The sequence below is a fragment of the Diadema antillarum genome, unplaced genomic scaffold (genome assembly GCF_040938485.1).
Source record: "Diadema antillarum isolate AM-2024a unplaced genomic scaffold, OU_Dant_1.0 seq00000893_RagTag, whole genome shotgun sequence".
NCBI lineage: Eukaryota > Metazoa > Echinodermata > Echinoidea > Diadematoida > Diadematidae > Diadema > Diadema antillarum.
In genome coordinates this window covers 19,857-39,058 of record NW_027271756.1, presented here as the reverse complement: position 1 = coordinate 39,058, position 19,202 = coordinate 19,857, and the positions used below count along the sequence as shown (strand labels likewise).

Genomic DNA, 19,202 nt, shown 5'->3' with positions numbered 1-19,202 from the left:
GAGTAAACGACACTGGTTTTCCTCACATGTTTGGACTTTTCTTGTATGTAACTTGCTTTAATCATGTAAATAACTCTCTCAAACGATTCCTCATGCCATATTAACTCTGAATTACTGTTTTATTTGTCCCTGTATGTTGTGTAATTCAAAAGTTAAACTATTTAGGTATTTTTCGGTGAAAATGACACCGAAATTTGCATATTTTAGGCTTTTCTTGTTTCAGACTTGCTTTAATCACGTAAATAACCATTGCAATCGATTCCTCGTGTCACGTTTACCCTGAAGAAATGCTTTCTTTATAATTTTATGCTGTGTAGTTCAAAAGTTATGGAAGATAATGATTTTCCCTGAAAATCCAAGATGGCTGCCAAGATGGCCGCCAATGACCCCCATGGGACACGATTTTTTCTTGGGAACAAAAAAAATCATTAACTAGACACCCTAAGGGTTACAAAAAAGTAAGTTAAAAAAATGTGTTCGGGGGGTGCATGGGGACCCCCCATTCCTACCAGACTAATAGTTGAAATTCTCATAAGCACTTGATTCTGATTTACGTAGACCAATCAAATGAGTATAGATTTACAACTAAAATAAAATACAAAAGACTAAGACAACATAATGTATTTCACAGATACATGTACTTCAAAATTTAAACTTATCCCCAGTTATCGGTACTTGTATTTTGCAGCCAATGTGAATGCGAAACTTGACCATGTATAACTCCTCACTGAAATTATGCTTTGATAATATTTTTTTGCGGTATTCTGTTCTCTTTTATTCTCTCAAATTTCTGACTCATTTCTTTTTTTCAACTCATCTTTTGTTATTCATCTATTCATCAATCCCTTCATTAAATCATTTGTTTGTTTGGATTTTTTATTCTTTTAAATTAAAACATGCTTCTGCATTGGTCGGTGCAAATCTGATCATGTGCCTTAAGCAGTCATCTTTACCCTGCTACTGCATTGCAAGCCAATTCTACTTCAACCCAGCTTAAGGGTCCTGTTTACCTTTGGGAACAGTGATTTAAAAATTGTTCGAGATATCACATTTGAGGCATATGTGTAGGTCAGTTGTATCAAAAAACATCCTACCATGTTAAACTTTTGGAATAAAGCCTAAAATATAAGGAGATATCACTATTTTTCTCAATAAACCATAACTGTAAACAGTTTATTCTAAAAACATTTTCGTTATGACTATTATTCACATTTTCTATATCTAACAATACTTAATATTAATCATACTGATTCAATTTTTTACATTGATTGTTTCCATCCCTAACTCACATCTTAGAACTATTTTGAAGCACTAAAGCTGGGTTTTTGTTTCATCTGCAAATGGTAAATTATGCCTTTAAGACCTGCCCTGACTGGTCCGATCTGGTAGCCTTTGTGTGATGCTCGGTAAATTGCACTGACTGACAATTGTCATCATCTTCAGGTTGCCCCAAGGACAGAAGGCTAACATTCGTCTGCAATCAGATACAGACGGAAGATAAGTTGCACAGCGCTGAGCAGTAACCAGGGACGGGTATGTGAGGCAAATGGGAAGAAGGGGGGGTATGGAAAAGTGAGGGGAGATGGAAGGGGGGAAGAGGAGGATGAGGAGGAGGGGGGAAGGAAGAGAGAAGAGGGGAAGGGGAAGATGAGAATGGGGGAGGGGGTGGGTGGACAGGGGAGGGGGAAAAGAATAGGAATAGGAGGAGGAATGGGAAGGAAGGGGGATCCTTGCAATGCCATGGCAGAAGCTGAGCAGTGAGGTTGTAACTCACTGTTAAGCAGTTGAGGACGGGCTGATATTGCTACAACACACATTTCCCATAGACACCTGCCCAAGTATACTCGGGACTCGTCTTCAACAGGTTAAAGGCACATAGACCCGGTGGTTTAGTCGAATGTGTATGTGGGCGCATGGCGCAAATTTCCTACGGAGACCCATGCTATCGACTCCTCATTAACACTTACGCTTTGACCTATTTCCACGAGTCCAAAGAAGTCCGATCCACTGTAGTCAGTGGTCCGATCACAGTTCGGCTCATGATTCCATGATGACAGCTTTAGCAAACTTCTTCTGTGACGTCATATTAAGAAGCACGCACCCTGGCATCACTACAGACTGCGTGACGCGCAGAAGACAACGAAGGCAACGTTACGTAGCAACACCTACGCGCTTTTCTCTTGATGACAGCTCAACTTCGGCTATCTTCATATCAATGCTAATGGTGATCGGCACTATCATCCAGCAGCGCCCCCGCAACTACCGGGTCTATGCATCTTTAACTATATATATATATATATATATATATATATATATATATATTACTCATACTGACAAGGATCTGCAACACAAAGTAATATTGACCTGATGTCACACAGGCACTGGAGGTGTCTATCCAGAATGGAGAACTCATTCATCCCTTGTGTATGATATTATTAATGATGGACAAAGTACTGGAAGAGGCAACTCATTTGTTCGAGATGGGAAAGGATTTGCGAGTCTCATGAGTTTTATAGTAGAATTATAAATATGCAGTATTACTCTCTATGTGCATAATCTACTAAGTATATCTGCGTGTGTGTGTGTGTGCATATTTTGAATAATACTTGCCTTCTGAGAAGTTCAGAATACCATGTATACACAGTGTATGTGTGTTTTTTCATGAGCACCATTACTTCAACTGCTTGCAATGTATAGCCTACAAGCTAAAACCATACAGAACGCAATTTTCACTGTCACAGGAAATGCAAGTTAAACAAAAATGTACAGGAGAAGAATATGTAAAAAGAAAAGAAAAGAAAAGACAGTAATACTCACAATGAGAGAATATGGACAAATGTTATATTATGCCTTTAAGATGATATAATATATGGCTGCAGTGCCCTTGGAACTATCCCTCCCCCCCCCCCCCCGAAAGATGCAGTAATGCCATTCTTATCCGCCATCCATCCAATAATCTTGCGATCAGACAACGCTTCGCCCCAGTTTAAATGAGCGGCCTGCGGGACAGGGCACATGCTCAGCAAATCAATACGATTGCCCGCCAATGGATCAATGCGCAAAATGGTTCCGTTAAGACCTGCACGAACATGAGTGTATGTGTGTGTGTGTGTGCACTGGTGTGCGAGTGTATGTATACATGTACATCTCGAGAGAACGGTAGGGAACCACTGAATGGCTTAGAAATGATGTATGAATGTAGCATTTGATGTACTATGAGTTTGGAGGTATGTCTACTCTGAATTTAATAGCATAAAGAAATTACACTACCATTTTCATCTTTACAGATGCCATAATAATGAAAATATGACTTGCCTGAAGACTAGTATGTGGCAGCATTTTCATTCAGTAAATGTTTTCTTTTGGAAATTGATTTCATAAACAAACAAAAAACTATAATTCAAGAATTTACTTATAAAAAAGCCATGGGTAAACCTTCTTATTTGGTCAAGTCTGTATAAGACTGTCAACTATGTAACTATTTGCTAAACATTCTGAATTTCTGTCAAGTCCACTATATACAACACCAGGAAACTCAAGGGGTAGATAGTCTTGCTCACCAGGTGTATGATGCCTGCAAATCCCAGCCACAATGTGAAGAGCAGTGTGAGCAGGTTGAGGAGCTTGATGGAGTTGCTGGTCCTGAGAATACTCAGGAACTGCAGGATCTCCGAGAGCTGCATAAGACGTAGGGCTCGGAGAAATCTCAAACCTGGGCAATAAAACAGAGAAATATTTTGTATGAATCATTAAAATACAGTCGACTGTACACTGTAAAAAAAACATAACTAAACAGCAGCACCAAAGTATGAAAGAACGACCCTATACTAATAGCATCCTGTTTGCGCAAAAGTAGGAAAAAGACCTCATGTATAACTACAGTATTGGCAGAAACATTTGATAAGTCACAGTTGCCAATACAGAGTATCACAAAAAGATAGCATATACATTTGTAGATAGTGAGTACTCCAAGCCCTACAAAACAGAGATGTCAAACATCATAGTTACACACCACAAAAGATCTGTGCACTTGTACCATCATACACAAGCACACACACATAAACACACAAACACATACAGGTACAGTAAATATTCATCATTTGCCCTTCAATGTGTCACTTTGTTAATATTTCTTTGTGCTCTGACATGCTGCTTTTATGTAGTTCCATTTCCTCAGCTTTTCTCTGCTCATTATCAAAGCTTTTTGAACAATTTTTGACATTCTGTAAGTTCTTGTGACAAATGTATGTGGTTCACATAGCATATCAAATGATGTCAAACATATCAAGAAGGATAAGACAGAATTCATATTCATTTCTATGCACTGCAGATGAAGATATCAGGTATACCAGGCTCTATACTTCTACTCCATCATTTAGGTGATTATAACTCTGTCTTGAAACTGTAAATCTTACAAATATAACTAATTCTATAAATGATACTAATTCTATAAATTTAACTGATTATATAAATGTTACTAATTCTAATCAATTGCATAAAACTGCCCAAGCATAACAAACCTATAATTAGAGTAATCAGGTGTTTGTCAAGAATTTATCACCCATCAGAAGATATTTGACGCTGTGCACTTTTTTATGAAAATGCACTCCATGATCTAATAAGAATTTCTGATACCTTCTAAAATTTTTTTTTTTTTTTTTTTTTTTTTTTTTGGGGTGGGGATAAATTTCACCATTTTGCTGTTCTTTCTGTCATCTCAGTTTATTGTAAACCGCATTCACTCTGCACTGTGAATGAATGAGATTTTTATTCCGTTTCAGGGCTGGAACGTGGAACAAATTCTCACAGGCAGCCCGACTCCTAGGCTGTCTGGCCGACTACAGTCTGGTAGATAATCGTATGCACCGAAAATTTGTCTGGTCGGACCTTTTTTTTTTTCCTTCCTTCCCTTATTTATCACTGGGATACGGAGGTCGTGACAAAAGTGTGGCGGGTAGTAATTAGCAGGCGCGTCTTTACCGGAGGAAGAGTGAGTGAGTGAGTGAGTGAGTGTGTTGTCAATTTGGTGCGTATTCCCCAATTTTCGTGACCTAATGAGAAAGACGCATGACGACATGGAGGCGTAGGTTGGGTAGAGGAAGGGGGGGGGGTCATGCATTGTAAACGAGATGCAGCTCTATCTGAGTACACAGAAGTCAGTGCAGTCTCATCACAAGTGAGGGGGGAGGGAAGGGGGTTGCAAAAGTCCAGTGAATTTTTCTCCATTTGTTGAGAGCTAGTAGAATCTAATAAGTCAAATTGGAGTAAATCAAATTATTCTGTAATTGATGTTGCTGCTAATCAGGCAATGAATGCTTATAAGTAAGCAGCCATGAGACTGGCAGCTTTGGGTCCCCTTGGAAGGATCGACTGGCAGGGGCAATACGGTGCCTTGCATATGGGCACACAGCTACTGCAAGGGGATTTGAACCCAGGACCTTATGATTTATAGTCTGTAGTTTTATCTATGGGCTACAACAGCTCCTCTGTGGGCAGCTCTCACTGTAAGTCAGTGCCTCTTTATGACAATAGATCACAATTTATGTTTGTAATCAACACACATCATTTTACACAGGTCATTTTACATATTTCATGAGCTGAAGGTAGCCAACCACATGTGAACATTGTAGTTATTTTCAGTACATGTATTTGTCAGCAAAATCAAATAATCACAGTAGTTTTGGCTGGATTATTAAAGCTACAGTTGTAAATTGACTGAAAATCAAGTCATAGCATTTTTAATCCCATGATATGATTTTGAATGCAGAGCTCAAGAAGTGCAGTACAGCTCTAACAAGAAAACAGGTATTACAATGATAAGCCACTGTGTCTTGGACTACAGAAATATTCTCAAAATTCATCATAAATGAAATAATCTCGCATTTTGATATTCAAAACACAAGCAAAAAATTCCAGGAAATTGTTTACTGCCCATCAATGAATGAATTCATATCACACACATGATTTCTTCACAAAGGTCTAAAGGGACTGTACAGTACTGGTTGAGGTGGGGATTCAGGTTTATAACATTCCCAAGTGAGATAAGGAGAAACCTCTTATGAAATATGAAAGAGCATGTAATTTTAAGAAGGATTCAACACGTATTTGATGAAAATTGGTTTTCAAATGGCTGAGATATCCAAAAAAGTGATAATAATAAAAGGCGACAGGCCACGCCTTTAAGTAGGATCTCTTTGTCTCACCTTGTTTTTGGATATCTCAGCCATTTCAAAACCGATTTTCATCAAATAAACTTTTGATACCCCTTGGAATTGCATGCTCTTTGACATCTCATAGAGTGGTTTCTGAATAACTCGCAAAACGTTAAAAGCTAAATCCTCACCTCAACCAGAACTGTACACACCCTTTAACCACAGCACCCAGGTTTGCTTGGCCCAGGGTCCTTCTGACTAATGGGTCTGACTCAAAGGTCTATCTGGTCCAAGGCCTATCCCACATAAAGTCTGTCTCTCTGATGGTCTATCTGACACAGTATACAGGTCTGTCTGGCCTGAGATCTGTCTGGTCCAAGGTCTATTCCACACAAAGTCTGTCTGGCTGAAGGTCTATCTGACACAGTATACAGGTCTGTCTGGCCTGAGATCTGTCTGGTCCAAGGTCTATTCCACACAAAAGTCTGTCTGGCTGATGGTCTATCTGACACAGTATACAGGTCTGTCTGGCCTGAGATCTGTCTGGTCCAAGGTCTATTCCACACAAAGTCTGTCTGGCTGAAGGTCTATCTGACACAGTAAAATGTCTGTCTCGCCTAAGGTCTGTCTGGTCCAAGGTCTATCCCACACAAAGTCTGTCTGGCTGAAGGTCTATCTGACACAGTATAAAGGTCTGTCTGGTCTAAGGTCTGTCTGACCTAATATCTGTCTGACCCAAGATTTGTTGTGCCTGTTGGTCTGTCTGGTCCAAGGTCTGCCTGGTCTAAGGAGTGTCTAGTCCAAAGGTCTGCCCAGCCCAAAGCCTGTCTAGCCCAAAAGTCTGCCTGGTCAAATGTCTGTCTGACCCAAAGTTTGACTGGTCAAAAGTTTGTCTCGCCTTAAGGTCTATCTGGCCCTGTAGGTCCATTTAGTCCAAAAGTTTGTCTTGTCCCAATGTTTTTCTGGCCAAAGGTCTGCCTGGCCCTATGGGCTATCTTGCTCAAGACCTGCCTGGCCAAAGGTCTAGGTGATCCAGGTCCATGGTCTGTCTGACCTATGTGGAGCAAGTTCTGTCTAGCCTAACTACATGTACTTACAAAGGTGACAAACAGGATGTTTAACAAGAGCAAAACTGGGAGAACTGATGCAATAAATGTTTCTTGGTTGTTGCAGGGTTGTTGTCATTTTGCTGTGTTTTTTTTTTTTACACCAGACAAAATTGGTACAGAAGCATTCCGTGAGTGGGAACACATTTTCTGTTGCCCCTGAGCCTCATTCACATGTGGCAATGTCATCCTCTGTCTTTTGTCACTATCCATGAAACTCACTGGACCATGGGCCTGAAAGCTAATATATCATTCGCTCATTACCCATGAAAGACAAAAACACTCTAGACTTGCCATCTATGAGGCAAGGAGGCACAACTGAGCTGTGGTGTCCACTAGGTAGTTTTGAGAACTCACTCTTGAGATGCAGACTTTGCATTTTCAAAAGGTGCTTACTGGGCTCTTTGACTACTAAAGAAATATGTATCCATACAAACTTTCCCCTGAGAACCCAGTTACAAGCTATCTAATTGAGATATATGGGAAGAATACTTTTCTGGTGATCAGGAATAATCTTTCTTACCAAGGAGTACATAAAACCATATAATTACCTGAGAACCAGAAGGCAGTACCCAGTATTGTTTTTCTTTTTTTTTTGGTTTGTTGTTGTTGTTGTTTCTTTTCTCTCTTTTTTTTTTTTTGGGGGGGGGGTATTCAATTACTGATATTACATTATAGAGCTTGATCTCCTCTACATTATGGTGTCAATTTTAGAGTATTTTCATTTTCACTTAAAGGTATAAAATCAAAACCACAAGGGTGCCTTTTTTACCCAATATTTGGATCAATGCTTACATATGTATTTACCATTATTTATCAAATGAATAAATGATTACTTCATGAAAACGGATAATTTCATTTCTATTTGCTCTCAAATCCTAAAATACAATAGCGCCCTTCTGGTTCTCAGCTGACGATATGAATAATGCCAACAAAATGGTCTGCCACAAGTCTGTTCGGGTGCAGTTCGTTATTCCAAAGGTTCGCTATTTCCAAGGTTCGTTATTCCGAAGGTTCGTTAATCCGAAACACACAAATCCCCTATACCTAGAGGTTAATTAATCCGAAAATGAAAAAGGGTTTGTTAATCCAAACATTTGTGGCGTTATTCCAAAGGTTCGTTATTCCGATGATTTGTTAATCCGAAAATGAAATTCGGAATAACGAACCTTCGGAATAATGAATCTTCGGACTGAAGAGCCTTCAGAATAACGAGCTGTGACCGTCTGTTCACATCTATTATTTGGAAACCCTGGGTATACAAGTTTACCATGCTTGCACAAGGAAGCCATGTGATGATACCCTGTAGTTACCTTCGCCAAGGGAGGAGGTTATGTTTTCGTTACCGTTGGTTTGTTCATTAGTTAGTTAGTTAGTTTGTCTGTGTGCAAAATAACTCAAAAAGTAGTCAACGGATTTGGATGAAACTTGCAGGAAATCTTTAAAATGATACAAGTAACCGATGATTAAATTTTGGTAGTGATTCGAGAATTTTGGGGGAATTTATGTAGGATTTTTTATATTATGGCAGGTATGGTCAACGAACTTGGGAGTTCAGGCTGCACGTATTTGAGGTTTGCATGCGCGCACTAAAGTGTGCGCTCCACTTTCTGCTAGAGCGAGGCACGCCGTGCAGCTGAGGGTTTATGACGTTACAAAGGCTTCTATATTGGGAAATCGGGCAATTTTTCAGCATGTATAACTATGGGTGGAAATCACTGATCTCTATGGAAGAGCCCAAAGAACTTTTCCCCAGTGGTGGAGAGGAGAAAAATCTCTTTGGGAAGAGCGAGATCATTGGTGGAAAGTAGCTGCTTGGCGGAGGCCTTGCGCTCTCAGAGTGCTTTTCTAGCTTCATAATGTATTGTAAATACCATGAAGGTTGTCTTTAATAATCATCCTTGGTGAATGAAAAGCTTGCTAGAAGTCCCTCCGATGTTTACCTACTACTCTACACTGAAAAAAGTAAAAGGCGGAAGAAAAAATGCATGCAGAAAATTCCTCAACAGTCATGAAGTTACAAGGAACTAAGAGTGTTTACAAATCTTATATAGATTCTAAGGCAAACAAATTCCCCCTTTTTTCTGTAAAAATGTAATGAACTAAATACATTTTGAAACTAACTCACTCTTAATGTATTAAAACTGTCTAGGACAGTTCCTGGCAGTATTTCCTTATTCCCTGTTGTTCAGTAGCACAGAAAACCAAAACAACTACAATTGCTTCCTATTTGATATAGAATACTTCCTCTTTACAGTGGAATTTCCTCTTTGCTGCTATGCAAACATTGCATCTGTTTACTCTAAGTCAAAATGCCCTGTATTGCTTGTATGTTAAACTTTCATTCCATGGATGGCAAAAAAAAAAAAAAAAAAAAAAAAAAAATAGCATCTGAAATGACATGTTGGACAACTACACCACTCTCACTGATGGCAATTTGGAATGACTATCTATATTTACTCGCAGCAATGCTGCTAACAGGAACCTGGTAAACCAGGTTTCCATGGTGTCAACTGAGTATAGGAACCTGGTATACGGCATATACCAGGTTTCCAAAATGTGGACAAGACCGTCTGTATTCATAGCCTACATTCACAAAAATTTGTGTTATGCTGCCCAGAAAAATGGCTTTGATAGAAAGATTGAGTTTCTTCTATCAATAAAGGTCTTCTTTCTGTATAAAAACTGTGTGTATCATTGCCCAATTTATCCTTTTTTTCAATGAAGTGTTTGCTTGTTTTGCCATAAAACTCATCTGAAGATGTACATAGCAATCAAGGATGAGCTCAGAAGATTTTGACTTTTGCTGATCCCATTTAGGTGCCTCTTTTGTGTATTATAACAAAAGAGTTTGTGAGCCTATCAGCACATGCTCTGTTCATACATGTACCTTGCGCCCGATCGATATTTTACATTGTTCAATGGCACATGCAGTTGACCGTGGAAAGGCGATACATGTACCGCTTGACTGCTTTTGCACAGGTGGATTACCAACCCGTCCATTCTCTGTCAAACCTGCAAAAATAAATGGAGGGGGGGGGGGCATTGAAGGCTCTCAGAGAATTGTGGAAGGAACGGGATTAGTACAGCCATTTTGCTGCGTCCCGCTGATCATCAAGCCGAACATGAGACAACATCAAGTAGTCAGCAGACAGCAGTTACAAGTGGGATAATACAGCAATTTGTGTGTTGCAGCTCCCAAACTAGTCAATAAATAGCACTTCGGGCCTCCTTCAAACGGTTTTAAAAAGTACTATAAACATCTACAGGGCCTTATTCTTAGTTCTAATAAAGTCTCTAACCCTCCCCTCCCTCTTTCCTCGACCATATCTCTTTGATTAGCCTCAATCATTCTTCCTCACACTTGCCGATTCTGAAATGAGAGCAGTCTCGAATCCATATTTTTTATCGTCAAGTACCATGCAGAGATATGGCGATTAAAAGAGTTCATTCCCCGGGACATGCTCGCCATTACACTGCAATTCAAGTACCCTTGCTGAGCAGATGAATCTATATAAACCGGCCATGTCCTCCGTAACCATGCCAACAGAGCACAAATGCTCTTGACCTAGAAACACAAACTACCTCCAGCAGGGAAACATGGGGGAAGGGGTGATGGGGGAGGGGTGATGGGGGAGGGGTGATGGGGGAGGGGTGATGGGGGGGGGGGGGGGGGAAGGACAGCATTCCAACAAAGTGGCTTAGTGGGTCCGTGTGCCAAAAGAATGGCCTGACTGTTGTCTAGATCTAACTGCAAGTACCCCCAGTGTAGTATTTAATTGTGTTTGAGGCAGGGCAAACAGAAGAGCATGATAGATGAATATGTTCTTTGCACAATTGACAATTTAGAGTCTTTCATAAAAGCAAGAGAATGATAATGCAGAGGGGTGAAGCTGTGCTATGACAGATTTTTGTCAACTGCTACCCTCTGTTTGAATATATATGCAAGATCACAAAGTTCTGCTGATCTACATTTCAAGAAACACGTCGAAAATTCAGAATTTTTTTCCCCAAATCTCTTCTGTTCAATAGTTTCCAACATTTCAAACTTTTTTTTCCATTTTTAAGAAAACTTTTAATGTGTGAAAATTTTTTGCTACTTAAAAAATTAATCTCTCTCATCCTGCCTGTTCTCATCACTCTGCATATCTGTGCCGATGAATGTCGGCTAGAAATGTGCGCCTGCCATCGACTGCTTCAGACGAGGGGATGATGCCAGAACGCGACCCCGACCTGCATTTAATACACCACAAATGCCGCGTGACACCGATGCCCAGATGAGCACACACTAATGCACCCTCCTTCCCCCCTCTCACTGCCCCATACCACAGCCATCAACCCACTTCTACTCAGAAATTCATTTCACATCAGACACTAAGGCAGTTGATGATATTCTTCTTTTTTTTTTCCTGTTCACCAAATGCTGCCAACCTGTACATGTGTATAATATACACAACCGCAACGACATCTTGCAGTGGTGGTGTAAACACATTAACACAATTTCCACCCACTGGTTGCTTAAAATGGCAACTTGTATGGCAGACATTATTCAACTTATGATCACATGAAGACATGTACACAGAATTTAGGTATCCATTATAGAAAGGTAAACAAAATGGGGTGGGGGGGGGGGGGGACTGAACAATGTACCCGATATATCCAAGGACACAAAACTGCATTTTGCTGGTCACTAAACTGTGTGTAAAATACTATTCCACTTCAACCTTTCATAGTTATGGTTATCACCGGCACTATACACATTTTGTGTGTGTATTTGTGTATGTGTGTATGTGTGTGTGAATATGTGTGTTTACATAAAATATCGTTACTTATCTATAAGAAAATCTTTACCCATCTCTATGAATGTACACACATATACACACAGACAGGCTCATATATAAACATTAAACACAAACAGTTCAAAAAACAAGGCACATTCATGCATTCATAAACTCACACACACAGCTCCATAGTACAGATATACACATTCATACATGCATGCATATACACATACATGTACATACATACATACATACATAAACAAGTACAGACATGAATACACAAAGATACATACAAATGCATTCATTAATGCAGGTTACCAAGAGATCTTGGAACACAAATAGAGACAGACAGACAGACATACAGAAATACTGACACTCAGATGTACAGAGGCTGATATACAGACAGACAGACAGACCGCACTTACCTAGCCATGTTCTTGACATGTAGATGGAGACAAAGATTGGAGGAATGGTGAAGAAGTCGACGACGGAGTTTAGTGAAAGCCAGAACCAGAATTTGTCCTGAGATGCTGTGAACTGTAATCACGAAAAAAAGAAAATGATTTTATTTTTATGATAACAAAATCAGAAAGGGATTTTTTTTTTTTTCATAATGATAAAATCAGAGAAATTACAGTAGATTAATAAAGGCCCCATATCAAATCCAGGCATACATATTGTTTTATAAGTGGTGACATAATGAATGTGCGTCCAAAGGTGCCATGTTTATTTTGCCACCTCAAAAACTACTGTAAAAGTGGATATTTTTGCACGACTAATTTTTCGCGCTTGGCCGGGCAAGAAGAGTTTCGCGCGTTTATAATTCCGTGGAATCAAGACATCAACTACATGTACTGGAACATATGGCACACAAAAATATTTGCGTGCTTCTATTTTTGCACTAGCTTCTGGCTGTGCGAAATACGCAAAAATTTCAACACTGCGAAAATTTCCACTTTTACAGTATTTTGTGCAGTTATTGCCCAGTCTGGTAAGGCACTTGCTCTCAATCTTCATTTACTGACTCTTTCTACAACTTTTTTATGAACAAAATTTTACAAAGAGTACACATACAAAATATGATGACATTAAGGGTACAGTTTGGATTTGTGATACAAATGAGTATAATATGATACATTTGTATAGGCTTATCATAATGAATGAACTTATAAATTGTATTTTCTTTGCAATGATTCATATATTCGACAATTGGATTTTATCTGCCTTTTTTAACCCTTTCAGTTAATAACAAGTAGGCACCTCCTTCTCTGTAAGTCCTCGTCTCCTTTTATGCTGGTTTTAATACTTTTTAAATGTCTGCTTGTAATGTCTTTTTTAAAAGGCCACTACCCTCACTTTCTTCATGGATGTACAATCAATATTTGATGTTGATATCCCAGTGGTCCATTAAATTATTAGCATTGTCCAGGGAGAAGAAAAATATTCATAAATCTTGATGGCTGGTAATCTGCTGTCTTTGGCGTCATCACTGTTAGCACAATCCCATCCATGGATCATGAACCGACAAGATGGAGCGGCTCAAGAGTCACGTCTGCTGCATGCTCTGATCTTACGAAGCACTTTCTAGTAATATTCTACACTTCTATGGTTGTAGCGATTCTGCCTGTGTGTTTGATTCTATACATCTACAGGTCTCTGTGCACCCTGTATTCGAGAATGTGTTAAGAGCGTTAATTGGCTCCCTGTTGACTTTACACTGCAATTGATGCAACGTATTCAATCCTGGCCTTTATACACTATTCAAAATCATGTCCTTAAAGGTTGTATATCCCCTCTGCAAATGTCAGAAAATTTCAAACAGTTGAAGAACAATGTTTCCCAACATAGTGTATAAAATTTCATGGTTAAACACTTCAGAGTTTTAAAAATAGAAAAGAAATGAAAAGCTAACCCTATGTCACTCAAGAACAAGTTCTAATTTTGTACCACGAATAACACTTGGAACTTTTTTTGGTCCAAATAAATTCACTGGAAATCTGTAGTATTGTTTCCCCCTCTAACACAGAGAAGTTTCCAGTTGTATTATTACTGAGGAGGGGGCTGAGTTATCTACTTCTACAATATACCAACTTTTGAAAGGAATCTCATTTTCAAGGTTGCAAAAGGGACACACAAACTTAAAATAAGAAAACTGGCATCTGATTTTTCACGCTCTGACCAACACCCAACTTTCACATATCATGGCTAGTTTATATCAAAAGATATACAGTTCAATTCAATCAAATTCAATTCAGTTTACCTGATAGACAAAAAAAAAATTTGCCAGGCAGTGATCACATGCAAGATAGGCCATTGTTGATAAAAATGATCAAAATATTCTTTTTCTGTAAACCATACAAAAAAAGATATGGGCACGTTCACAGAATGTCTTTTCACGAGACACAGACTTTTACACTGACAATATGGTAAAATAACATATCTGCAAGTGAGACTAGTAAATCAAAATATCACATCTTGTCTTGCAGCTTTATGTTGTTGTTTTTTTCAATATTTGTTACATCTCAGGTGCAAAGCATACTTGTGCAACAATCAAGATTATAACATTTAGCATATCAGCACATCTCGCATCTTGTTTTCATATTCTTCTCCTCAGAATGGTGCTGGTTTTTTTTTTTTTTTTTGAGCATGCAGCTGCTCGTCGTAGCTCACTCCGCAACACAAAAGTGCGAGTCCGCCGCGCGGGCAGACAAGCCGCCTGGGTAAACAGAAGGACTCCCTCGTGTGGGGGAGCCTGGTAAAGTGCTAAATGAGATTACATGAAATGTTATCTGCATGATCCATTCCGAGTCAATACGACGAGAAATTCTCACTCGGGGACCCCGCTCAGCGCACAAAGCTCATGAAGTGGAGTGGCTCGGGCTCTTTGCCCCACCGTTTCCTAATTGAACTTTCTGCCGGCGCGCATTCCGCCATGGCTCCTGTTTGCAAGGGCCGTGAAATGAACAAGGGTAGGGCATACAGGGAGGAGAAAAGTTCTTTGAATGCGCTGTCAATGCAGTTGCCCTCAAAATGTCCATGAAGGAATTAATTCAAAAATTTGTAGATACTATGCAACTTGGCGGAGTTACGGGACATTCTTTACTCACCTTGAATTTGTACCACATGGGTTAATTTGGGTATGAGTCACAATAAAATATGTTTCAGATAAGACTTTCCTACACAGCTGAGAAAGACATAGCAGTTCATCGAAGATTTCGGCTTTCTTTTCAATTTCCAGTTGTCCACAAGTGCAGTTTCTTATTTTCATTGCCAGAATACAAAGATTTAACATGAAACACATGATTTTCAACATACTTTATGTATGCTGCCTGTTTTGTTTTGTTTTTTCCTGGGGAGGGGGTTGTTCTTTTATCTATTAAAGATTAATCATCTTGGTGATTAGACTTACAACTCTGTAGAATGTGTTGTATCATACTGTTCTAACAATCACTGTGTGCAGGCAACTTTGCACTGGTGTATATCCCGACAGTGTATTACCGTCAAATTGGATCACATTATTACCCTGCACAAAATAATACTACTGTGAACTCGCTGAAGTTGATTATGATTTCCAAATGCCTTGCTATTAATTTTTCTTTCAAGAGACATTTTTTAAAGTAATTTTGCAGGTCCTTTTTCTCTTACCCCGATATAACAAGGAATGTGATGTAGCATGGTTAGTATTCTTGGCCTCAAGATGGTTCTCACGACGAGGTTCTACCATACTACGCATTTGGCTTTGGGCAACAACGACAAAATCTAGTCCACCAACTAAGCATCCAAAGGTGGAAACAACTCTTGTGCATTACAATGGTAGGATTGTTGCAGTATAGACCAATTCGGTTTGCGTGATGTTTATTAAGGCATTTTTGTACTGGGGGGGGGGGGGGAAGAGAAGAGGGGGTTCAAGTATGCCTAACAAAAGACAATTTATGCACTGACATAGCAATGCACCTGGTTTATTGCATAATCCATTGAAAGTGCTTTTATTCTTTGGAAGCCCCCCAGTTTATGGCCCAGTTACAGCGCTCTGAAGTCGAATTCATCTACAGTGAGTAAATGCCGTGGAGTGCTAACCCTTTCTGCGCCAGGGACTTTTGACAGTGCGTAAAACGGTTTTCTGTACGAATCAGCACTCAGAGCACGCACAGGGTTAAACTGGAGATCCGAGGTTCAAATCCAGCATGGTGCTTACATCCTCACAAGAGATGTTTCTCCTATTACTCTGTTGCCATCTCGACCCAAGTGAATAAACAAATACCTGGCAATGCTGGAATAGTGTAAACTATACGTGGCATGAAACTTACGTTAACCCATTGAGGACGGTATGATTTTGCTACAACACGCATTTCCTATAGACACCTGCCTGAGTATACTTGGGACTCATCCTAAACAGGTTAATGGAAACCGACAACCTTTCTCGCAACATGAAACCTTTGCAAGTCACCACTGGCATGCAATGCATTGTGCTGGCATACATTTTCGCATGCACTTTTACTTGGGGAAAATTTGCAAATATTGGCTCCTCGCAAAATTCCCTGAAGTGTCATGTACACAAATATTTGTGGTTTTACAGTAATGATGATAATAATGTCAGGGTTTCAGAGAGAACAAAGCTTGCATTAATCTGACTCTGCGTGAGTGGATAAAACTTTATAACCAAAAACATAAGATACATATGTATTTATACACAACTTACCCTCAGAATAAAGTAGAGCAGAAAGAATAGGTTGAAGGCAAGATCCACCTGAAAGATGATGTCCGTTGATATACTGAAACATCTCTCTATTGGTCTACACATTGAGAAGAAACAAACAAAACAAATGTGTGTTAAAACATGGCTCCAAAAACACAAGAGTTGAAGTAAATATCCTGCAAAACTTCCAATACATTCCTTCTTCCCCCCAAACCAATCACTAACTTTAATGCATTGAAGCACTGTTTTTGGAGTGACGTAGGGTGTATATAGATTTTTCAAGATATGGTATAAGTTTCTTACAGTCTAAGGACTGAGAAACATCCAGATTTCCAAAAGGTGAATACCTCCTGTGACCGTTGCAAACAGGGGCAGATCAGGTCAGACATCAGATATATTTCACAGCAGATTGAAAAAAAAAAAAAATCAAAACACCCTATAGCTTTACCCTAAACAATACTGATAGCTTTTATCATCAGAGAGAGTGGACAGCCCGCTGCCATCATTACGGATTATCATGGTTGTCTCTCTCGCTCCATTTTCTTTTCTTTTCTTTTTACCATCTGCCTATCATCAAGATGACCTTGCAAGTTATATTCAAAATAATGAACACACTATACATATATGCATATATATATATATATATATATATATATATATATATATACATATATACATATGTATATAATCTATTTAACTATATTATCCTGGTGATGAAAATGCTACTGGAGATGTGACAGACTTATAATGGAAAATAACACATGTCACATACTGGAGCAAACAAAGAGGGTCACTGTTGCTATTAATGCTAAAAAATTTCCTAGAACTTCATTTGAAAGCTTCAATAATGTGAACTATAATTGACGAGCAGTGCAATTCAGTCTCTAACAATGCTAACTACTGCGAGGCTACCGCACACGGCCACTGAAACTCATTCCTGTGCACTGGCTACTAACACAAACAGCAAGAAAGAGAGAGAGAGATAGAACGAGAGAATAAAGAAAGCTCAAAGGGAAGAGAACAGCCATACATCCCAGACGAGGCCTCATACATAATCCCCTTTGCTGAATAACAAATTGACTAGACCGGTGGTAAATGCCCCGTGAATAACTGATATCCAACATGATTGCATGTGCACGAAAGTAACAGCCTTAAGATATATTTCCCTTTCTAAACACTTCTACATGGGGGGGGGGGGGGGGAAGATGTTGCCAAGGATGGTCACATTGTATTCTATGCTATAGAATGAAAAAAGAAGATATGAACATTATCAATCACACAGGTGACAAAGAACGACACTGCTAATAAATTGAGAAACTCTCTGCATAATGCAGCTGTGTGCAAGGCATGCAGCATAAATCAAGCAAAACCAAAATGATGATCACTCAAGCATAAACCACAACAAACCACAATAGAACAAATAAAAACTGACAACAAATGAGTGCTAAGCAGCCCCAGGATACCAACTATCAATGACTAAATGACAAGTCATAAAAATAGATCTGAAATTGATGATTAGAAAGAAAATGAGTATGATGAAGACAGTCACGAATTCAAATAGTGCTACTGTATAATGTCATGCACTTATATGTGAAATGAATATACATTGCATACATGTACATCTATATACGTTTGTATATAATAGAAAAGAAAGCAAAACTATGCCATGTAAGTGAACGGCATAAGTTATCATGGTTAGAGTGCTATATACTACTAGTCATAACAAATGCAGAGACTCCAACTCTCCCGTTTTCGACGGGAGATCTCCCGCCGAAAGCCCATTTTTGCAAAATCTCCCGTTCTCTCGTTTGAGATTTGATTTCTCCCACCCTGGCTCTGTGTCTCCCGGTGGAAAGGATTTCTTACTTATTGCTATCATATGTTGAAAAAATAAGCCTTAGATAGCACCAGAGAACATCTAGCACCCTAGGAACTTCGCGCTTCACACACATCAACTTGGAGTCTCCCGTTTGCTAGGGGTTTCGGGCGGGAGAATCTCCAGATCAGAAGGTACTTTGGGTTGGAGTCTCTGCAAATGTATAACAAAAAGTTAGTGAATTTAGTAAAATCAGACAACATTCAAAAGCGGAAATAAGCAGTACGTGACCCTAATGGGTGAACAGTATACAGTATAAGCATAGCAGCATAGAAAGCGCAACTGAAAAAAAAAATATTACGAATGAAGTTTTCAGGACCTGGCCTTGTGGTCATTATTTTACTTCACTTACTTTCCAGCCAGCTCAGGCTGATCAAATTTGCATGCTTAATAATTCCAAATAATCATCAGGTATGAAGGTGGCTGGCATTGCATTGACATGACAAACTTTGCACAGAAAAAAACAACAACAAAATTACAACAAACCAGCATCACTTGACACCATTTAACATGAAATTATAACATATCATAATTTTCTACACATGTATATTGGTTCCCCCACACACACACAAACACACTAGCCACACTGCA

At 39.2% G+C, this 19,202-nt stretch overlaps 1 protein-coding gene across 1 annotated transcript in view; it reads right to left on the bottom strand.

Annotated features, from left to right (window-relative positions):
• The window catches only part of LOC139740966 (calcium-activated potassium channel subunit alpha-1-like), a 180,707-nt gene extending 163,698 nt beyond the window's left edge, over window positions 1-17,009 (bottom strand). The window contains exons 1-3 of the mRNA XM_071651551.1: window positions 16,739-17,009; window positions 12,465-12,576; window positions 3,561-3,712 (exon numbers count right to left, since the gene is read on the bottom strand). Coding sequence (XP_071507652.1) covers window positions 3,561-3,712; window positions 12,465-12,576; window positions 16,739-16,840 — 366 coding nt within the window. The 5' untranslated portion in view covers window positions 16,841-17,009. The remainder of the gene's footprint in view (window positions 1-3,560; window positions 3,713-12,464; window positions 12,577-16,738) is intronic.
• Window positions 17,010-19,202: the final 2,193 nt, after the last annotated feature.